General features: G+C 38.5%; 1 protein-coding gene across 1 annotated transcript in view; it reads right to left on the bottom strand.

Annotated features, from left to right (window-relative positions):
• GRIK1 (glutamate ionotropic receptor kainate type subunit 1) overlaps positions 1 to 24,347 on the bottom strand; it is a 380,233-nt gene that overhangs the window by 6,522 nt on the left and 349,364 nt on the right. Inside the window, exons 14-15 of the mRNA XM_023517450.1 lie at positions 16,328 to 16,553; positions 10,845 to 11,095 (exon numbers count right to left, since the gene is read on the bottom strand). Coding sequence (XP_023373218.1) covers positions 10,845 to 11,095; positions 16,328 to 16,553 — 477 coding nt within the window. The remainder of the gene's footprint in view (positions 1 to 10,844; positions 11,096 to 16,327; positions 16,554 to 24,347) is intronic.

Raw genomic sequence — 24,347 nt, 5'->3', positions numbered from 1 at the left:
CTTTGGCTGTGGTGCATGGTATCCACAAACTCATTTTTCCAGCTCCGTTAGTGTCCTGTTTTCACTTCCTCCATGTCTTCTTTTCTCTCCTACTTCATCTTCACTCCCATAAGTGAGTCCTGGGGCCAACATCTTCATTTTCTCAGATCCTACATTCCGATTTCTCTCTTAACACGAATGCATGCCCTAGAATTCCTTGCTACTATCTGAGCTCCGTAAACTGTTAAAATATAATTATGAGAGACACAGGCTTACTTGGATACACGGGATCTTCTTTCTGGGGTTCTTCTTTATTTAAAGATCTCATTTAGAAAATGTATTTTCCTATTGAAATAAATGTAAGAATATTGTAAAATGGTATGCACAGTCCATAGAGATTTTTAATTTTTTTTTTTATGATTCTTAAATTTTGCACGTGGGGTAGCTTCCAGGGCAATGCAATGCAAACTCCTGGCAGGCAGGGGTGTGTAAGTTCCTTCTCCTCTAACATGAGGGATATTTTCATGGAAAACTTTGAGAAGTGGGATTAACATTGAGGCAATGTAATATGTTGATAGTAATCCATGTGCTTTCTTTTAATTCTTCTGAATCCCAATCTTTTTTCTCACTTTTTAAGTCAAAGTATGAGTTTTATATGTATTACCCCCAGTGTAGGATGATACAGAAAAAAAAAGTTAAATTTGTAGCTTTGAGCTCTTAAATGGACTTTCGTGGATCTATAGAAGACACTGCAGTCTTTGAAGCTATTACTTACAACAATTCGGTATATGAAAAAAGGAAAAATAAGCATTTTGAATTGTAAAAGTTTGGCACTAAAAATCATTAGAGCCTTCAGGACTCAGCTTACAGGACTGTAAAGAAAGGACTGTCCTGTGTCTGCTCTCAAGGAGAAGAGGTCAACCCAGTGATGGGAGAATCTTGACCATAGCCAGGATGCTGAGGGAAATCCAGAAATGTGAGATGAGGCCCCACCTCCTCTTTTGAGATCAGACTCCCATGTGGGGGGATAAATGGAACAGTGTGATAGGTATGGGGGCTTCAGAACACGGAATTGTGTCCTCGTCTCTGCCGCGGGCTCTCAGTGAAGGCAGCCACTCAGGTGGAGAAAAGTCAGCAGAGGCTGCTCCAGGCCAGCCTGAGGCTGCCCTCTGACTCTCCCCTGGCCTCCCAAGGGCACCCAAGATCAGCTGGGACTTTTCCCTGCCCCAGAAATGGATGCTAGTATCAAGAGGAGGATAAGTGGCCCACTCTAGCCTTATGACCAGGAAAGCATAGAGATGTTTCTGCAGGGAGGATCATCTTCGTGTGGGTCTCCCATAAAGTCAGCCACTCTCCTTGCTTGAAGCAGAGGGGATGTGTGCTTGTACTTCAATCCAAACCACACCCAGTGCCTTTCTCCTTTCTAGAGTCACTATCAGAGGCTGAGGTGGCTCCCTTCCTTGGCCTCTGGCTTCTCTCTCTGGCTTCTAATATGGAAGGCCTGAGATGATTCCTTAGAGATGAGCCTTCTCTTGCCTCATAAAGAGGGGCCTGCTCTTTTTAACAGGTCAGCGGCTGAGTTAGGGCCATAGCAATAAACTTCCAAGACCTGCTCTGGCTGCCCTTTCTCCTACAGGGAATGGCCCTGCCCTTGAGCTAAGCCTACAGTTGGTGCACTCTGTGTAGAGAGAGGCCTTGGGGTCTGAGCCTGCGCCCCTGGCAGTGGGTATGCATTTGTCTTAAGTTATAAACTTAGCAACATAATTCTGATACTATTACAGAACTCACCTTCTGTTAGGGGTTCCCCGTCAGCTAGCGGATCTTGTCAACTCAAGGTAATCCAGTTTCAGTTTAAAAATACTTTCCTTTGGTTAACAGCTCTGTTAACCCAGACCTCTCTCTCCACCTCCCTTTTCCTTCTTCTCTTTCTAAGGGCTCTACCTTACGGGATTAGGAGAGGTGTCTAGGGGTCCCGGTGCAGCTGGTCCCTGGCACCCTCTGTCCTTTTGGTTTCCCTGTGGTGTGACCTCCTTCTAGGTCATGAGCACTGGTTTCTGTCTCTGCTGTGACTTCACCAGTCTCTCTGTCATGTCTGCAGACTGTGTTTTTTCTTCTTGAACCTCAAGGCTTCCCATCCACTGGTTCTCTCAGCCCTCCCACAGGGCTCTTGGGAGGGAAGAGACATGGATCTTTGGGTGTTTTCCCGGCAGCCTCTGGGACTGAGGAATACTCTACACAGCTCTGCCTGGGCTCATTACCGTTATTCTGCCATTCAGGAGACAGATGTAACATAGCTCTATACAAGTCTTATGATTTCTGGGGCTACAAGAAACTCTGTTCAGAATTCCCTTTGCCTTTTTCTGGGGTTTCTATTTTCCTGTCCCTCTGAGTTTGGACTTGGCCTAGGGATTCTCATTAGCAAAGTGATAGCCTCCTCTCAGAGATTCAGGTAGCATCCAAGACTTTGTGATTTCTTTCCAATTCTCCCTTTCCTTGTGGTCAAAATCCAGTCTGGCTTAGGAAAATGAGATAGGAAACATCGTCATCTGTATTTCACTGACCTTAGGCTTCTGGGATTTAGCTCTTGCTAATTATAGATAAACTTTTTTGAACTAAAATAACTATTCTGTCAAATATCTAGATCTAACAACTAAAAGCTGTAGTTTTCAAGAATTTTTTTGTATGCTACCAATTTGCAAAAACTAGTTACCAGTCACGCTGAGAGTTTGACTCATCTCCAGCTTTGGAGCAGTTTACATGAAAATACTGGCACATTATGATGGGAAGAAGGGTAGGAATAAAAAGGATGAAAAATAAATGCCTGTTGTCATTTCCCCTTGTTTTTGCTTGTTTCTCTTGAGCAGAGATGCTGAGTGCTACTTACAGAATGTAAAGGACACAGGATCACTGATCCTCCCCTTTCTTGAATTGTGAGTATGTAATCAGCCTTGCAGCTTCAACTATTTTGCTGCGTACCTGCCACATTTTATTTATCACCCACACTATAGGCTCATCAAAGTCAAAAATAATTCTACTAGAATAAGCATCACTGTGTTTGCAATGATTTGCTTTTAATTGATTAGATAGGTGCCCTCTTGTTTTTTGATGCTAAGATGTCTAGTTGGTCCACTTTCTATACATCTGAGGAAGGCCTTTCTACTTTCAAGTATTGGCAGGATAAAGCGATTCTTAATGTGAGTGATAAGAATTTAGCACACAACCATGTTAAAAAATATATCAACAGCAAAAACACATTTTGTCACTGCTTCTACATTTTTATTTCTTTCCCCCTTTGCTATGGACCATGGTTGGAAGAGGACTTCAAATTCTACATCCTCTTTCCACAGATTAGGAAACTAAGGTTGAGAGAATTAAAATGACTTGCCCAAAGTCACAGAGCCAGTCAGGGTCCTTGGCTTGTGGTTCCCAAATCACCTGTCCACTGGGCCACACACCTCTTTCAAAGTTTGTTTGGTTTATAAAACAACATCAGAAAAGTTATTTCTAAATGGTTGTTAATTGCTTCCTGGCTTCCCTAATAATTAATGAATGTTTAATTTCTAAGAAAAGGAAAGCTTCTTTGCACAAGAATTATAAATTTTATAATTATAATTATAAAATTAACCTGAGTAAAGACCTGCCAATCACTTATTAAATGAGTTGATCAGACCGCAGAAGCAAAGGAGCTAAAGATATCTGGAAGCATCTGAAAATGTGCCAAGGGACAGAGACACTGAGGAAAGAGCCACACCAAGTTTGAGTAGGTTATTTTCGGATAAGATTTTCTTACTCTTTCTCATTGGCAAAGACTAAGTGATTGGGGAAGACTTACTGTTTGAACTTAAAAAAGAATATTTGAATATTTTAAGCCTAAACACTCTATTCAGTTGAAAAATTGGGCAGAAAGACAATTCTGATAAATTAAATTAAATTTTTTTTAGGTTATGGGGGAAATCCAGTGATTTCATGCCATCCTTCAGGTCTTACTCATTATTTGTGTCTGTCTGGATGTGTACATTGTAACATGAACACGCCTTGTTGTATATTTGAGGCATTGACTGTATTTGATGATTTAAATTCTGTACTGAAACCACATAGTGCCTTTGTGATGTTGACGTTTTAGCATAAGAACATCTCTATCTTTGCAATTAGAAATTCTTCAAAAATTGAAGGGAGACCCCATTCTCCATGATACCAGTCTCTATGGAGAGGATTTTGAAAGCAAAAATGACTTTAATATGCTTGTGCATCTGTACATAAAATTCCCTAACTGTGAGAAGCGTAATGAGATGGCTCCTAAAGGCAAGTTAAACTGCAGCATCAAGCAGAAATTTTTCATTATCTATAAGAGTTAATTAATAATGCCATTTGGCACAGTTAGATGTGCAGAAAATAGTACAAGAAGTAAGAATGCTTTGCTTTCCTTTTGCCTTTAAAGGCTGTTCAGGCTATTTTTAAATTGCTTACTAGGAAATGGACCTGGTAGGATAAGGGTTATGTGCCTGGACACTCCTCAGGATTCACTGTGGTCTGGCATTGCTGCAGATGGTTCATATGGAATATGCGATAGAGAGTGAGGCCAATGCAGTGAGATGCTGGAAAATAATTTGTCTCGGGTAAGTTTATCATTATATTATCCAGCTGATTTTCCTAATGACAGGATCCTTATCCACCAAGTATTCCTTAGATAGTTCCAATTTTTTCGGGAAAAAAAATCTACAATAATTCAATTTATCATTTTAGCCTAAAGCAAAATAAAATATAAAGCTTTTTTCACCCTTATTGCATTTGGTTAGCGATGACATATTCAGAAACAAATTAGACAACATTACGTGATTCCTTATTGTTGATACACTTGTTTAATCTTTTAATACTTTCCTGCTCTCTCCTCAAAGTGCAAACCACAGATCACTTGCTTTGGGTGAAAAAAAACTGCGCACCAGCTGATTTGAAGTAAAGCTAGCAAAACTGCTACATTCCAGCTTGTTCTAATGAAAATTTATGTTTACCAACTACTTTTAAGTAAAGCAATTTTATTTCAGATTGTTGGAAAGAAACACTGGTAGGGAAAGTTATGTAAGTGCCAGGTGCCGTGGCTCACGCCTGTAATCCCAGCATTTGGGAGGCTGAGGTGGGTGGATTGCCTGAGCTCACCAATTTGAGACCAGCCTGAGCAAGAGCGAGACCCCATCTCTAAAAACAGTCGGGTGTTGTGGTGGGCACCTGTAGTCCCAGCTACTCAGGAGGCTGAGGCAAGAGAATCGCTTGAGCCCAAGATTTGAGGTTTCTATGAGCTATGATGCCGCAGCACTCAACTGAGGGTGACAAAGTAAGACTCTGTCCCAAAAAGAAAAGAAGATTTATTTTTAACAAAACCTCTCATTACTAGAAATAGATTTAAGGACGATTCATGTATATGACCTAATTTTGGAGGACACTGCTATAATCAAGGTAATTTTTATGAAAACTAATGTGTTTTAAGCATGCTCTTTCAGATTATATTAAAAATGTAGATTTCTAGACTTTTCCTCCTAAGGAGCGGTGTCTGGAAGAGGAGCCTATAAAGTGTAGTTTAAATAAATTTCTCAGGTGATGCTGATTGGCATCAAAGCCTGAGCATTAATGAGGTAAACACAGAGTCTGGAAGATTTTCTTTCACGTTCACTTGTTCACTGTTTTTTTTCTGAATTTCACTTGAAATGCATTTCCCCTGGCAGGATCAGGGTGAGCTTAGTATTTGCGTTTACCCGAAGGCAAGAACTGGTTATCTGGGAGCCAGTATGTACAAAAGGAGCAAGTGGAGAGTGTAAGGAATCTTCCCTCCTGAAATGAACCCGAGTTCCCCAAGGAAGGAAAGGCCACAGAGAAAGCAACAAACTGTCTACACTTTAATTTGAGCAGTGGTAGTTGTGTGTTTTATCACTAAACATGATCAACTGAATATCATGACATTTTTATCTCAAAGACATGTGGTTTCTTTCTGAATCCTCACTAGAAAGGATCTTTTGAATATCGAATGCTAAATTACTGTTTTGTATATTCCTTGGAACTAGTGACTCCATCCCTAAAATCAATCAATCATTAATAAACAATGATTGACTGAGTTCCAATTACATATATATACACATATGTATATATATAAATTTATGCTTTAGCTTATTGGGTCTCAGCCTTTCCTGTACATTAGAATCAAACTGGGGATCTGAAAAAACTACTACAGTGTTACCTAAGGCCAGACTAATTAAATTAGAATTTCTAGAGATGAGGCTCAGAACTTGCGCAGTAGAGCCTCACATATTCCCAGGTTAGGTCCTTTTCTCATGAGCAGAGACTTTTCCCACTGATTTGTAATGCTTGTGCCTGGAAAATTAATCTTAAAGCAGTGATTTTGAACTGGTGTGCCATTAGATGTGCCGCAAAAACTTTTAAAGATCATTAATAAAATTATTTTTGAAAGAAGTTCAAAGCAGAAAAAAGTATATTCTTTTTTATGCTTTTTTCTTTTTGGATCAACATAATTTAAGTGTGCCTTGGAGATAAAAACTATAGGTTCAAGTGTGCTGTGAGATAAAAAAGGGTGAAAACCACTGTTTTAGAAAACATGTTTTCTAAACCAGGCTCAGTTTAAGATGCTTGATAAATTTTACTTACTGCCTATGTGATTAGGGAACAATACTTAGTTTCTCTAGAAGGAACCAACGTTTGTTAACTGATGTTTAGTAACAGGACCTTTATAAGCAATTTCATTCTCTATCCATGATTTTATTTAATTATCAAAGTTAATGTAGAAAGTCAATAATATTACCTTGATTTTACACATGGGGAGATTGAGGTTCATATGTTTACTCTAAATCATAAATATTGTTTATTGAATGGCCAGACACAAGGAAAGATATTTGTATGTTATCCCAGGATCAGATCCACATTGTCATACTTATGTTCCCTAGAATACAATCTTTGAGACACTGATCTGTCAAGATGTTTTGGGAAAAAAAGGTTCTGTGATCCAATGGGTTTGGGGACTACTAAATGCTTTTTCACCTTGTTGAAAATTCTCATTGCCTGACAACATATTACGCCGATTGACATATCATATAGTAGAGGAGCTTTTACTGTGATGCTCCGTGGCTTATTTAACCATGAAAATTTTACTTGCGAAACACTTGCTAATGGAACCTATTTTGAAAACTGCTACTTCAAAACTTTATGATCTAGAAATTATGTCCCAGTATTACATATTAAGAAATCAAGACTCTGAACAATTTGGTAACTTGCCGATGGTCATTCAGCATGTGGCTCTACTAGAAATTGAGCCTAAGTTTAATTCATTAGAAAATGTGTTTTTGATTCTAAAATCTATGACTCCAGGCTGCTGACTCTGATGCCAATTTCTCTGTCAGTGATACTGTGTTAAAATTGTTGAAAGGATCAAATGTAATGCTGTATCTGAAAACATTTTGGAAACTATAAAATACTATATAAATATCAGAATTAAATGGCATACAGTCTAAAGTAGGATGCAAATATTAATTTTAGGGAGGGATAATTTCTTTATTCAAATTTCTGAATTATGCTTTTGAAGGATGATCTCTGTACAAAGTCAAGTTTTGTTAGTTATTGCTGATCCTGATTGATTGTTTACTTCATCAATCATGCTTGAACTTTTTTGGTAGCATTTTTGGTTTATTAAATAATCTCTGGGAAAACACGCTTATATAGTTTCTGGTTTCTATATGCTGAATCAATGAAATGTGAAACTAATAATGCAATATTTATCCCAACATCTGATTCTATTGATTATTAAAAGGCCAACTCTGGCTTGGGACAAATAGTACGTTGCTCCTACTTTCACAGTAGTAAAAAGTTGCTAGTGTCATTCATATTTTCTTAGCAAGGGTGAGAAACATGGGCAAGCGTCAACTTTCCTGAAGATGCTTTATTGGACAAAAATAGAGTCGACCGAAGAGACTTGTGATTCAAAAATAGGGACCCATTTAAAACTAAAAAGAGAGAAGGTAGATTACTACATGACTACACAGTATACTTCTGAGGAGTGGGTTTTAGGGGATCCCTTGATGTGTCCAAGGGTAATCTCATTGAGGAGAATAGAGACCAACTGATCCCATATTGAGGGAAGATAAAATGCATCCTCAATTCCCTTATTCCCTGTGAAGGGGAAATAGGCCCCGAGGAACCAGCAGGTAGATATTCTGTGTCAGCAAGTTGAATTAGAGAGGAGTTATTTTCAACTCTTTAAAGCAGGTGGAAAATAAATCTACAGAGATCTGTAACTAATCATTGTGGAAATTCTTTATTTTTTCCCTTCTTCCTTTTGCCCCCAACACAACTTAGAATGAATTAATAATGGTGATGGGTCCAGAGGAATGAGTGTGAACATGGGAATGTTCAGAAATGATTGCTCCTGTAACAGCCACTCTCTCCTGGATGAGTGGGAAGGAAATGCAATAACATCTTATGGAAAGACGTTCATCAATGCAAAGAGAGTGGGCAAATGAATGGCAAATAGAAAATGCTATGGATTAGTTCTAGATTGGGGCTTTGCTTAGATCTTCAGAGAAATATAGATGAAAAAAATCACAGTGTTTTAGAGACTCTGAACCTATAGAAGTTTGTCAAATTCTACAAGTGAACGTTACCTGAGAGCTTGATGTTAATGAACTTCTGCCCAGGAATCATTCTTGACTGTGGTCTATGGCCACGAGTGATGTTCGGTTTAGCTAGTGCTCTCCTGTTACACCAGAGGTCTCAAGTTTTGTTTTCTTTCTCTGGATCATAGTTTTTGAATCTTTAAAATCTGGGTCACCTTTGAGTCTTTGTGTAAATAATACATTTTGCACAGTAGAATCAATCTGAATTAACAATTGACATTGTTATGGAGTTACGTGCTTATAGAGAAGATGTGGATTTCAAGTAGTTTGAAAATGTGAAGATCTACACAATGTATATGAGACAGGGAGAAGGAAAGAGGAGGGAAAAAAGTTTACAAAGACGAAAAGAAGCCTAGAGGATTAGCATTTTTTTGTCACGCTTTGCCCTGCTGGAAGCCCGAATGTCCTTTTTCATGAGGAAAGAGTCACTTATATTTAATGCATGAAGATAGAACTAAGATGACTATTTGGGCCAGAGCAGATTCCTATAAATACACATCTCTGGGAGTCTCTATGCCCCTAGCATGCCCTGCTTCAACACACAGGGCATGTCTGCTTCTAGTGTCTTGAATTCAATGTCTAGAGGATACGAATTTTGCTATCCTAAAGGAATAGGGGAATTATGGCTATTTATGCTTAGTGGATATAGATACCATCAACAATACCAATTAGTAGAAACAATTTCTACTGGGCACACTTTTTCTTTTTTAACTGATTACACAGTATGAACTGAGGACTGTGTCCGAATCCCTCTCTCCTCGCGAATTAATTTGCCACATTCTAAATCCGTAGATAAAGTAGTTCCAGAAGTGGAGTTGGTTGGATGGGTTTGCTTACACTGCAGTCCATAAAAGAAACAAAAAGCCTTGCATGCAAAAGAAATGAGAAAAAAAATATAGAAAAATGAATAAATCAGAAGTAAGAATGAATGTTTAAATGAAAATTTAAATCACATGAAGCTGGCAACTATGAGAAGCACATTAAAGCATCATAAATACAAGCTTTTATTTTTCATATTGTTTGCATAAGACAAGACACCTCAAGAGCAAATCGAAAGATAAACAGATCAGTCCCTTCTCCCCTTTAATTAAAGACAGTTTTCTACAACGATGTCTAGGAAAGGGGTACTCATTGTTCTCACAGTTGCCTTGTAATTCTAGGGAAGATTTTTAGGTAAAACCAGGTTATAATAAGTCATCCCCTATTTGGGGCACTTAAGGAGGGCTTCCACTTAAAGACAGTGGATCTACTATCAGGTTATTAATCAGAACCAGCCATGTAATTTGCAGGGCCTAGTGAAAAATGAAAATGTGCAACCCTTTATTAAAAAATTATTTAGAATTTCAAGATAGTGACAGCAGAGCATTAAATTGGCTCTGTTATTAATAGCCTAGGGTGTCAAAATTCTAATAATATCTTTAAATTGAATGGGTAGCCTACAGCACTACAATGGCCATGAGCTTTGTACTCTGTTTATTCCAGTATACTTATGAAGGAATCATCTTAAATCACCATCAGCTTTTTCAGAAGAGTATAATTTCCTTCAAAAATCAAAATCATAGACCAAGATGGTGAACTGCTGAAATTATCTTATAATTTTAAATACGCTTTTGAACAATAAAGTCTTAAATATATTTTACTGTCATTTTGAATTGTTTATTATATTCCTGACAAAAAAAATATTTGGAGTGAATTACCCTTTTACAAATTATACGTTGACATAAGCAAATGCTCAATTTCACAATGCTACTTTTATATCCTTATATAAGTTGCTTTGCATTAGTACATGTGCTCAGATTCTACACTTAAGGGCTGGTTTCTCTCAAATACCTTTTTATACCTTTTCCAATTTTGGATTTATTTCTTCCTTGCTTTCTCTAGGGTTTCTATGTTAAGAGCAAATAAGTGTGAGAGAAATTAACTGAGTTTGGAATTTCTGCACTGTCATTCCAAACAGCACTAATTGGATTTAGTGTATAAGGCTCTTCCTTCTCATTAATAAATGATGGAGCTACAAGGCCCAGAGCACCTGGCAGGGGTTCAATAGGTTTTTACTCTAACTCAAAAATGGCTGTTCTGGGCATCTAATTCAATAGACTGTTACAGAAAAAGGCCTCAAGCCTACCCTCCCCACTCCCAATTTAAAATAGATAATGCAAACTAGAAACTACCCAGCCCTAGAAAAAGATGACTCACCTGTTCGATATCATTGTTCTTCCGTGATTTGTATATGAATTCTCCAATAGCTACAAATACAGAAAGGACCAGTCCGGCAGCCAGAACAATGAAGATGCCCCCAATGTTCTCTACCCCCAGCGCGCTGGCCTCCTTGCTGTCCTCCTCGGGGCAGCCGTTCCCACGCCACCACTTCTCTTTCATCATGTGCAGTTTGCCTTCTTCTTGGAGTTGAAGAATAGCGATCGTAATTTTATCCCGGTAAGGAGAGCCTGGAAGTGAAGTCATTGGTCAAAAAGAAATGTGAAGGTGACATCAGAAAGTACTTCTGTCCTAGTGCTAACCACTTTATGGTTGTTATAGACCCCTGACTCACAAGTCAATTAGCAAAGGGCAGGAAAGTTCCATCCTCTATTTTTAAGGCTCAGAATAATTTGGAAAGGGGATCACTGACCCCCGGCCCAGACTGTTGACTTCTTTTAAATAAGGAAAAGCTAAATTAGGAATTCCTTGACATAACTGTCTCTGCTAAGTTCTTCATGAGTCTTTTCTCACATCGAAAGTTTTTATTATTTAGATTCTACATTTTGAGGTCCTGGCTTGTCTCATATCACAACTGAGCATGGCTAGATGACCAACAGGGCCATTTCCTCTCCCTCTCAGGGGAGTGACTGGACACTTTTGCTCTCCCTTAGAGTTCTGTGTGGTCACGTGACTGGATTCTGGCTGATGGGAGCTAAAGAGAGTTTTGACATTTTCAGTCTTTGGGCCATCAATCTTCCCAATTTGATCTTCTGTTCTTTCTCTCTCCTTTTTCCCAAATATGCCATAAAAAAAAAAAAAAAAAAAAAAGGATTTCAAGTTGCTAGCATTGATGGAAATACAAAATAGAAGGAATTGGGTCCCAGAATGACTGCAGGAAGCAGAGCCTCCCTTTCAATCCACAGTGGACAATGACAATCAATAGTTACTGTGTAAGCTCCGGAAAATTTGTGGATGTTGGTTATAGCTGTTAATCCATACTGACTAATGCACCTAGTAAAATGAACATAAGAGTAAGTTTTGAATCATTCAAAGGTCTACAAAGTTCAGTTAGTTTGGAAGATTTTCAAGAGCTTTATTGATATTATTTACACTCTATCTTTTATTAATGTTATTGAACTTCTAATTGTGTAAGGGTTAGAGAGTGCCAATGTCTGTATGTAGGCATAGCCTCTTCTCCCTACTGGATTCCTGTTAATCAATGCAAAGGAAGAGATAAGGTAAGATTGTTTAATGCAATTTCTCCTGGCATGCTAAGAACTTTCTGATACTAGGTAGGAAAGTAGCACACTCTGGCTCTCTCCATTTGCAAATTTTAAAGTGTTCCTTGGTGGGAGTAAGTTGATAAACGAGGCATCCTAAAATCAGAATAAATTTTAGAAATGACATAGTTCAGTCCATTTGTTTTAGAATTGAAAAATGTAGGGCCTGAAATTATGAGTGATGCTAATAGTTCCTGACAGAGCCAAGAATCAAACTCAATTCTCCTTACGTCTTAGTTCTTCTCACTGCTATTTTTGTGAACATAGTCCCACACCACTTCTCCCACCGCCACATAAGCTTTTTGTCCTATGGCATAGTTTAAGTTAGAAAAACAAAGATTAACATTCCTCATTTGTTTCTGTCTTTAAACTTTCTAAAATACTCATTGGCACTTAAAATGAAATTTAAAATACAAGCATAATGCTTTGGGGGGAGATCGTGACTTGTCAATTAAGAGTATGGAATTTTGGTGGGAAAGAATGGGTCTTGAAAACCAAATTAAAAGATATTGGTTGTTTGCTTAAAACAACTCCCTTCTGAATAATGGCTGGCATCAAAATTAGCACGATTAATGCACCCATGGCAGGTGAGCAATTAGGTAAACCAGGAGCCCTTTGCTTTAGCGTATATGCAAGTGCTCTGAAGAGTGTAGGAATGACTCTTACGCTAGTGGGGGCAGCGGTAATCATAGCAGTATACACAGTGGGCACTCAGTAAATGCTGACTGATGCTCTCCATCTGTCTCAGGCTGCACAATACCTGAAACATGTCAGACAGATGGGAATCTGATCTCTGTTTGAAGTTGGTCTCTAAGAAAGGTAATTTCCAGCCTCCCAGTCACCTTTTTAAATCTTAACTGCTCTCATTCTCTTGGAGTTTTATTTTAAATCCCTCAGGTGGTACATTTCCAGAACTTCTGTCCTGAGTGTCTCTAAGAAGCAATGTCTTTAATTTTGTGTTTTGACTGATTCTATTTTGCCAAACTTTGATCGTGGAACAGAGTCTGGGGCCATAAGGGTGTCAGGGCAATACGGTAAGCATGCACAGTATTATAAATATCTGGATGGATTTTAGCTTCAACTTTTCTTGTCGTTGTTTAAATGGACAGAATAACATTGGAAGTGATTTATTATGCCACTTGAAAAAAGTGTACATGTATACCCGCCGAACTTCCTAAATAGCAACTGATCTTTCTTAAAGAGTCAATTCGTCATAGAGGAAATATCTCACAAATTTTTCCAACAGCTGTATTCCCAATGGATGTATTCTCTCTGAGGTCTGCCATCTGTTTCAATTACTCCTTCATTGTTTTTGGTTTAAAAGGATGACATGTTTATAACCACCGTGAAAAATTCCTGGAGTATATTTCTTTTCATCTAAGAAGTGGGGAGAAGGCTCTTCAACTTTGGAACTTGGGTGAGGCTGGCACCAAAGAGAATGAACATGTATGTTCAGATCTCTCTACATCCTCCATCAGATGCAGTGATCCTCGTCCCGGGGTTGGCCTCATTCACACAAGCAGGCAAAGTGCTGTGCTCATGTAGGAGAGTTGCGGAAAGGAGCCCATTGTCCCGTCCTGCCCCTCAACTGCATGTTACTCACCATATGAACAGAAATTTTAGCTTTTGAGTTATATTCTATTGGGGAATAGATAGAATAGAATATTCCTTCTATGAGGAATGTTCTCAGGAGAAGTGATACACATTGTTAATTTCCATCATTATTAACGGACAGGAACTTTGATGGTGAAAAGTATATTAAAATGTAGTGGGGATCAGGTTATGGGGTGGAACATGGAAGAATAAAAGGGGCACTTTTTTTTGACTTTGTAATTCAGTTCAGAGACAGTTCTATTAAGAATCTCTGGTTGCTCTCTAAGGAGATGCAGACTATATTACAATCAATCTTAGGGTCCTAATTCTGCAAAGATTTAGGCAAAGACACCCACTCCTGGAGCTCTTATCTGAGTTATAGTCCATTTGACTAAAATTGGCAGTGATGAGATATAAAATACAAGATCGGTCTAACTTCCTCCACTTCTTTTTTTTTTTTTTTTTGCAGTTGTTGGCCGGAGATGGGTTTGAACCTGCCACCTCTGGCATATGGGATTGGCACCACCCCTTCCTCCACTTCTGTTATCCAAAATGAGGTGGCAAAGTGTGGTTAGGGAGATGGGAAATTGTTTTTGAAATCAAAAAAGAAGCATAAATTCCTTTCAGTTAGTGCTTAAAATCCCACTGGACCCCCTGTAGAATATGTTGGGTAAATTATAGCAGTTTACCACTGGGGGGATATGCACTTCACTAGTAATATTTCCTTCCTTCCTTCCTTCCTTCCTTTCTTCCTTCCTTCCTACCTATCTTCCTCCCTCCCTCCCTCCCTCTATCCCTCCCTCTCTTTCTTTCTCTCCTTCTTTCTTTCAAAACAGAGTACTCACTCTATTGCCCTGGGTAGATTACCCTGATGTCAAAGCTCACAGCAACCTCAAACTCTTGGGCTCAAGCAATCCTCTTATCTTTGCCTTCTGAGTAGCTGGGACTACAGGCATACACTGCTATGCCCAGGGAATTTTTCTATTTTTAGTGCAGACAGGGTCTTGCTCTCACTCAGGCTGGTCTGGAACTCCTGAGCTCAAGCAATCTACCCACCTTGGCCTCCCACAGTGCTAGGATTATAGATGTGAGCCACTGTGCCCAGACACAATATTGGTTTTTCCATCAGGAAAAGTTACTGGAAATAAAGGAGCAAAAGGTAGTTATAGATCCACTAGCCCAATCATTCTGCAGAAGATTTATTTAGAAAATGCACACGAGAATAATAATAATGAAGTTAATTTCTTTTTAGGGCATATTTCTAACACCATGTAGATGACAGGGAGTCAATTTGACTGTGTATTCATGGTAAATGTTGAAGATAATTGATCTCTGAAAAATTAAATTAGTATTAATCAAAGTTGAATATAGGGTATACAATCTGTTTTTCTTAATGAATTTGTTGCCAAATAAAAACATCAGGATAGTCCACTTAAAATTTGTATTTTTTTCTTAAAAAATGGAATATCTGAAAATCTTGTGCTCAAATTCCCACGTGTATACAACCGTCTGTCCTAAAAAGCAGCTGCTTCTTTTAGATAAGTGATATCACCTACAGTTGCCACCAGTCCCTACTGCCTCTGGAGCAGACGCACTTTACTCACTTACGATGTCTGCTTTCCCTCCATAAGCATTTCCTCTTATGATTCCTGCCTGACACTGGTGGTCAAACGGGACACTCACTTTTAAAAAAGAAAAAATAACAATACAAAGTAGCAAATCCTATCTATTTGACCATTGATCCTCTGGCCTGACTGTTCTGGACTAGCCCAATTACCTGGATGATCCCTGGTCGCTTTCCTTTGGAATGGTTGCCAACAAGTTACCAACAACTCATAGGAAAAGAGCAGGTGCCAGAATCCCATATAGCACCATATTCTATGGAGACGAAACAGTAGAGAGAAAGTTTTCTATAGCGAAGAACTCACTGACCTGTGTATATAGAATACTATATTGGTTGTTTATTACAGACATGTAAGAAGACATTGTTGTAGGGGTCTGTATACCTACCAGGCAACGATATGGCCAGGAGAGCCGCTGTACAGAGCTAAGAAACACTGGAGGGTTTTAGATAGTTATTGTTGGTAGAATCTAATATGCTTCCTAAGCAAATTATACGTATGATATAATCTTCATCCTTTTTCTTTTGACTGATATAGTGTTGCTTTTTATCTGACATAGAACACTAGTCCTTTAACTTTTGCCATTTATATTCAAAGTCAATTTCTTTCCATTATAACATAATTCAAATCAGAAAAAAATACATAAGCATGTATAGATAGTGAAGAAAATAATGTAAAAAAATTAGAAGGATATTATCTTGAAGATATTTCTTGGGGGTAAAATTTTTAAAAATTCTATACTTGTAAACTGTTACGTATGTATACGACTTGAAAGAATAATGTTTAAAAGTGCTTTAAGTTAAATATCAAGAAATCTTCAGTTCATGCTATGCCTCTGATCTATATGAATGTTTGTCTTATTTATTTGTTCACTAAAGGCATTGTGGGCTACTGAGAGCTGGGAATAGAGAACTCTGAATCTATTCCCTTCCATACTTATAATTGATGTTCTATCTTGGTCATGGCTAATGTACGTCCCTCTTACCAATTGGCGTTCCCACTCCATAGCCTTTGGAGTCGATGAGGCCCCCGATCTGAGTGAGGTTGCAGTTTCTCTGTGTCACGTATTCAATGCTGGTGGACTCCATCAGCAGGGCGTAGTCGGTGGTGAGCACTCGCTGGATGCCCTCATCACTGTTTTTTACCAGTGCAGTCTGCTGCCTGCTGCTCATAAAAGCCCACATCTTCTCATAGGTGGATATCTTTGATTTCTGCAGGGAAAGAAAGCACAGCCACCAGCAGAAGAGTGCTGAAAAAAATATGGCCTAAAGCTATTCTAAATCCCAGTGCATCAAATACTACGGGAAGATTTTTCTCTGCAGGTAAGGAACTGAGATCGATGATCCCAGGGCTTCAGTTTGGTAGTTGAGAAGGGCTCAGTTCACTACAGGAAAACATTTGGAGTTACTGAGCTAGCGATCGCAGAAAAAGAGAACTTGACTGATTGATTAAGACATTGGCTCAAGGTCTTTTCACTGCTTTCAGTGAGGGAAGAAAGAACCTTGGTGTCAAAAATTGCCTTTGCCTAATGAACTATGGCCACTTAAGAATAAGCTATAGTGGTCCACTGGGCCAGCAAGTGACCAGCTCACTCCAGGGCTCTCCTCATTTTCTCTGTTTCCTTCTGCCCACTCAGCTTCAACAAGCATTGTTTTACTGTTTGCAGGTCTGTAATTTTCAATCCCCCATCTAGCATTCCTTTGCTGGGGAAAGAATAAATCACTGTCTTTCCCTGCTTTATTTGTAAAGGAATTGCCATTTACTCTTTTCTAAAACACCTAGAACGTAAATGATCTTTTCAAATTAAAATTCATATCAGAAAACTCTGCAAACCATGTATACAATTTTAACTGCAATCATATTAAATAATGGCAATGAGAACCGTGTATCTCATTTGGACGTGTTCTGTAAGTTAGTGTTTTCTCATATTCTCAGCTTCTTGCTAGGTTAAATAATAAACTATACATATGTCACATACTATATGCACCTGTAATACATCTATGCATCTATGAATACATATACTATCTCATTATATTACTGTCATTGTTAAAATACGCTGTGTCAGTTTTTGTAATTCTTAGACATGGATTTTACATTCTCTTGAATAGTGATCCACAGTCAGACAATGCGCATTTCAATTGGTCATTTCCCTATAGTTCCAATATTTTCTGAATTTGTTTTCATTTGCATTGATACTCCTCTCCATTTGTTTCAATGATGAAAGAAGTCATGAAAATTACTGATATTTTTAACCAAACTCCAATTCTCCAATTCTGATTCATGTATGCTGTGTTCACACACATTCAATAGACTCCTTGGCAGGCACAAGATGTATCATCTCGTGAGCGCAGAGAAGCTTAAAACATGATTTTAGGCCATAAGCAAGAAATAGAATACCTGTGAGTCAGCTCTATCGTGGTTATTCATGCTCAAGTGTTCCGGGGGGTCACTCTATTCCCAATTCTATTTGAGACCTGGGTTAATACTGTGGGGTTTATGAGTTAGGGAGGACAGATGGTTTTATTTTGGATTGTTAGGCATTTGAAAGGCCCCCTGAGAAAGGTTTTGAGCCAAATAACAATTCAATAAACAGTACCTTATAGATACTGGTATTTTATGGGACCCATTCTGTCATGAGCTCTGCCAACTGGAGCTCATGTCTCCATGACAAAGTTATGGTTTGGGAGTCAGGATTAGTGCCTCATCCGCTGTGTGATTTCAGTCTTGCTGAGCCTGATAATGCTAAACTTATAATAAAAGGCTCCACATACAAGTTGGGAAGGTCAGTCTATCCTCAGCAGTAAATACACTGGTGGGAAAATTAGTCTTCCATCAGGAAACTGCCTTAAGGGAAAATAATTTTCTTCAAAGTATAAAATTTTAAAGTTATCTGAGACTTTAAAGATCAGCTCATTCACACTTCTGCTTTCATGGAGGAAGAACTTCTAGTCCAGAAGTTTGGGTGATTTTAAAAATCACTAAGCAAATTAATATCACAGCTAATCTTGGACCCCAGAACCCCCAAATATATAGTTCAATACTCTTTCCTATCCTGATTTGTGGGAGGTGGATGTCTATATTGTTAAAATTCTTTTGAGAATGGTTTTAAGCTTATTTGATCTACAATGTTAAAATACATCTTATATTCACGAACTTATATTATCCCCTGCGGCAGTTTGCTAGTTAGTCTCATGTTAATACAGAACAGGAATGAGCCTCCATATGAAAACAGTCATGAACCATTTTTTCACCATATTTAAACTTTATTAAAATGAATGTAAATACAAGAGTGAATTTTTGGTTTATGGAAGTTAAGCACACACCTGAGGAAATGGTTACTTCATCCCTGGTAAGTGGACAAAGTATGGAGAGTTTTTTAAGGGATCCAGGGAACTGAAGGACATAGAAGGGGTAAAAAGATTCTACCCTAAACCTACACAGCTGTTATGGATGCAGGTGTGGTTCTCAAATTATCTGAAACGTATCAAATGCTGAGTCTGTGGCAGACCTAGCCATGATCCTAATACGCATGAGAAGAATACAGGTCCTGCCACATGTGACCTCAGATGGGAGCCCTCAACAGCCCTCTGAACTGAAGGAAAAGAGACATGGAGAGCTCAGTACCATCACAACATTCAACAGCGGCAACGTTTCTGAACTTCTCCTCTCAGTGTTTTCCCTTATCTTGTCACAACTTGGTAACAAAAAATTTCCAGAGAGGAACACTGCTTTATGCAGCATGGGGGGTGGGGTGGGGGGGTGTCATGGGTTTAAATCCAACGATATCCATGTCTTCCTTCTTGGAGTAAAAGTTTGTCCTAGCCCTGACCTCCCCAAGGAGCTACAGGGGAAATCTAGTTGGCATGGACAAGTTTAGAACAGGGAGGGTGGAACCTTCTCTCTGTTACTTGGTAGGGGACTTGGTCAAGTTGAAGATGTAGAAACCATTGTAAATTCTTTTGACCCCTTGCTATTCATTTTCCAGCTAAAAATGGTAAATCTACTGAGGGAAAGAAGAGCACCCCTTTGCTTTCATTTTGATTCTCATTCGTCATTTAGAAAGGTTGCTAGAGTGGGGCTTCACTGTACCCCACATTTAGAATTATAGTTCTACATGAGATGTCAGGGAGCTTAGAGTTCACAGGAAGACCCAAAACAGGCTAAGGAATAACTTTTTTAATAGTTAGAGATATCAGTAGGCAACTCAAGCATCTTAGGATATAGTGAGTTTTCCAGTACTGAACACATAGAAAGAGAACTTCATGCTTAGAAGAATTTCACTTAAGGATCCTTCAACCCTCAGGTTTTACTCTCGGGAGCAGCCTCTTCCTAGTATTATACGCTGGTTCTGAGGTCAGAGACAGTAAGGGACACACAGAAGGGCTCAGTTGTTTAATGAAAGAATCAGTAAAGAATTGGGGGCTCTTTCCTCTTGGCTCCGCACTTCCTCCACAGTCAGGCCGTGTTCTATAATGTTTATTTTTTGTGAGATCAAAAAGTATCATTCGGGGAGTAGTTAAATTACATGTATTCTTTTTCAGCAGAATTTTCCATTTCTATGATACAAATTTTAATAATTCTTAAAGACAGGATTATACTTCATGGGAAATTATCATAAATATTAACAGACCTGGCAGGCTGTGTGAATGACAGCCTGCGTGTTTTTGCCTTTCTCGATGATGTACAGACTCAGCTAGCCGCAAAATCACTCACAGTAATATATATTTTAAAACAGAAATAGCAATTGCTTCTCATTTCACTGCCTCTGTCAAAAGTTAATTAGAATATTTGGAATGTCTCTGAGCTTCTTAACAAAAGTTGCTAAAACTGAAAAAGCCTCATTTATGAAATCTAAAAATCTTATTTAATTGTTTTTAACTTTGGAAAGCCATCCAGTTGAGATAAATTAATTTTGTGTATTTCAACCTGTTTATGTGTCTGTCCTGATGCTGGCGAAACATGGTTGGCAAAGAATAAGCATTTTTCATCTGAAATCTGTTATAGAGAATATCAGTATTAGATGATTCCTATTTCTTTCTTTCTCTTTTTCCCCGTATAAAGCGTGCAGATTAAACACTCATTGGGAAATAGTTAACAGTGTGTCTCTCACCAGTTAAAAACTACTATTAAAAATAGTAATGATAACCAGCACGTACATTGTTTACTGTGTACCAAGCACTCTTTTAAGCACTTTGTATACATTAATTAATTTATCCTTCACAATAATCCTATCAGGGAGGCACCACTATTATTCTCATTTACAGATGAGGAAATAGAACACTGAATGAAGAAATGCTGAAAGCAGGATTTGGCCCCAGGAGTCTGGTGCCAGGGTTTGTGTTCTTAACGAAAGAAGAATTAACCATTTTGTTGTAAATGGACCATCCAATTCCTGGCTCGACTCATGTTTCACCAGAAATAACGCATTTTCTAAAGAAATAGTTGAAGTTAGTGGCTGTGGCAGCTTTCTCTCTGATAGCCAGAGCTGTTGCCGCTCACCATGTAAATAGTGTTAATAGTGTGTAAATGCGCACACACTATTTGCGTGGCTTTTATCAGCTTACGTGTGCTTAGATAAAAACTTAGACCACATTTTGGAAAGCTCAAACGTGGAGCCTGAAAAAAATGTGGATATTGTTCATAATTTTTTCTTTCCTTTAACAGTATTTTTTGCCTTCTATGTAGTTTCACTGTCTGTGGTTTAAGGCTTTCTGCAATAGGATATATAGTGTGTGCAAATTCGGGGGGTAGTGTGGTCTTCAGACTGATGGAAACTTTATTTTATAGAAACCTCTCTCTCATGTTTCATCTTTCTGGAGACGAACATTATTTATCACATTATGGTTTTTCAACCAAATCCCAAGGCTTCCACAGTAGGATATATAATCCTATTATTCAGTAGAATCAATAACCCTGCACAATTCTACTTCAGACTAGTATAACTGAAGATTTTATCTGAGTTTATGGATGTTTATGTTTACAGCTATTTGTAACTCCACATAACTTAGATACACATTGAGAATAAATTATTGATATTTTATCTTTGTTATCTTATTAAACATGATCTTAGAAGTGGTAATATATGCATACTCAGAAGATAAAATATTAAAACAATTACTTTTTTTTTTTTAGAGACAGTCTCATCTTGTCACCCTTGGTAGAGTGCTGTGGCATCGTCACAGCTCACAGCAACCTCCAGCTTTTGGGCTTAGGCGATTATCTTGCCTCAGCCTCCCTAAAACAATTACATCTTAAAATATCTAATTTACTTTTGGTTTATTTAAATCCTGATCTAAGAAAAACCTTCCAAATCAGAAGACCTAGAAATCATCTATGTAAAACTTCACATGTGTGGAAGAAATACATCAGAGGTGACTAGTTGCCTTAAAAACAATCATTTCTTCTAACACATTGTAGATTATTTTATTAATACATTCTCCTGGTACTTTAAAAACATGATTTAATTTTCTAAGTCACTTTGAAGAAAGACTTTCAGAAGAAAAGATTGACAGAGTCGTTAGAAGCTTCTGCCTTCCCAACGAGTGCAACATGGATATTACGGTCAATTACGCTTTCATCTGGAATTAATAGGAAGTTATCACACTCAACAATTCTTGAAGGTATACAAATTCATGGATTCCCTTTAGAAAATTCCCTCAGTGGGATTTAAATGTCTTTTCTCAAATATTTTTCCTGTTTCTCTGCTATAAGGAGTTATAGACCATATTAGGCAGTGTATTATATCATCCAATATAGGCAATGTATCAGACTTTGAAAAGGGTTAACTTAAATTGATCTCAAGGATTTCTTCCCAAACAAATACATTTACAGCCTACAGAGATCTAACATTTCTGACACTGATGATAAAATTAGCTGTATTTTTTCAAACACAAGTTAGGGACTCTTGCGTGACAAGTGCCTTTCTCTGCGGAGAACTTTAAGAAATGTCTTTCCTCTTGTGCTTCCTGAAGGGGTTATTTCTGTCTGAAATCTGTCTCCCCACAATGGTCCAGTGCTTCAGTTCCACTGGTGCAGCACTCAGTAACTTCCTTAAAATGTCTTTTGGGTTGAGGACAGCCCCTAACCACTCCTGGAAGACGCTTATAAAGGTCAAGAGAGTCCCTTATTCCCACAGCTGGTCCAAAGTACCTAGACCATGAAAGCCACAAATGACAAGTCTGTTATGATGTTTTAAAACCTGTTTTATCTGAGTCATTTTAGACTGAATCACTATCTAATCTGTGTAATCCTCTGGCTTGAGTCTGGGAGGATGGTGATTTATTACAAGGCAGGTGTCAACTGAGAACTTATTTCTTATGTGAATATTTCATAGTTAATTTGGCTTACGAGGAATTCTTTCGATGCCACGATGCCACCACTCCCTGTCTGCACAATGCCTGATGCCTGCCCACAGGCTGCATCGTATTGAGCAGATATTCAGGTATCTTGTCTCCCTATTGCTATTCAGATTGTTGAGCCCGGTGTGTGATTTGATACCTCGTCCCTTTCTGTCTCTTAAACGTGCCAAACTCAGGGTTGGCCATGTAAGGATACTGGAAAAGATACAAATTAAGCTGAATTAAACTAAACTGCCTTGCTCTACTCCTTGGTCTGTTGCCTCCCAGCCATCTGGGAAGTGGCTCTTCTGCAAATGCAATTTCTGTGCTCGGGAAGGGTTCCCAAGGCCTAGAGTCGCTGTCTGGGTAGGCCTTCAAAAGTATTTGAGATCTTGGGCACTGATTCTTCCTCTGGACTTTTCTGTTCTTTAGCAGAAGTACACATTGCAGAGATTACCGACAGCAAGGAAGCTGAACAAAGACAAACTAAAGTATTTTTAAATCTAAAAGGACTGAATAACATAGGACTAATAGCTAGAGGTAAGGGTTAGAGGACAGTGGCGGTGATGTCACTGGAGATAGTTATAATAATATCTAAGTTTACTTACAATTTGCCAAATAGTAACGTAAGCATAGAACCTCAATTAAGTCATCACGTCCTGACAGTAATCTTACGAGTTAGGTATTTTCCACTGGAAAATCAAGTTACAGAGAGTTTAAGTAACTTGCCAAGATCTAATGAACAGTAGAGCCAGGACTTCAGCCCAGGGTCGGGCTCCTGACTGGCAGGGGCCATCTGAAGCACTGCACTGGAGGTTTTACTATGCATCCTAGCATTTGATGCTGGTCGTATCTCCTGGGAGGTTTGCCTGGTGTACATAATCTCTGAACCATGGGCTAAAACCTCTATCCTCCTGGATGGTGGTTCCCAAAGTGCACTGGAAAATCTTTTCCTTCAGGCCTCAAATGGTTCTTAGACCTTTTATAACAATCTTTTCTTCATCTAGGAGAAAAACGTAACTTGTTACCCTGTCGTCGTTGTGAGATCAAAGTTTGGACTATTCCTTTATTCCACAAGGTAATTAATAAAATTACAGCAAGGAGAAAGAAGAAAAATTTTCAACTTTCCCCGAGAGACAGAGAAAACCAACATCTTAGTATCCCATTTTTGAAAGGAAAAGTTGTAATTGGATGCCACTGTTCTCGGGTTTCTTGGGTATAAGAGGGAAATCCGTCCTGCAGGCCCTGGGGAAGCTGTGCATGAGTTGTGTGCGCAGAGCTTGGCTATGAACTGATTGATTTTGTTTGTCCCTCCTAAAGTGCTAGTGATAGGCCCGGGGAGCTAGGAGGGCAGGGAAAACCTTTACTGTTCAGACTTCCAAAACAATCGAAAGGACTAAGCAAAATTCACCAGCAGAAAACAGAAACCCAGTACAGTTAATATTTTCCCAAGTAAAAATAAAAGGGATTTTGTTGAAAAAATTCTCTTAAATATGGAATCTACTGAAGTTCTGAGTTATTAATATACTGAATTATAAACATAGCCCATTAATTAATTAAAGACTGATCCCCTGATATTCAAAACAGAATTTCCTAAAATATCTCCAGCAGTACCTGGGAAGTCGATGAAAAGTTCTGCTTGCCTTTAACCTTGTCCAGCTAATTGGC

Source organism: Otolemur garnettii, unplaced genomic scaffold (assembly GCF_000181295.1).
Source record: "Otolemur garnettii isolate 467f Iridium unplaced genomic scaffold, OtoGar3 scaffold00111, whole genome shotgun sequence".
NCBI classification, from domain to species: Eukaryota; Metazoa; Chordata; class Mammalia; order Primates; family Galagidae; genus Otolemur; species Otolemur garnettii.
Note: the sequence above shows the minus strand (reverse complement) of the source record. Positions and strands in the feature narration are given on the sequence as shown.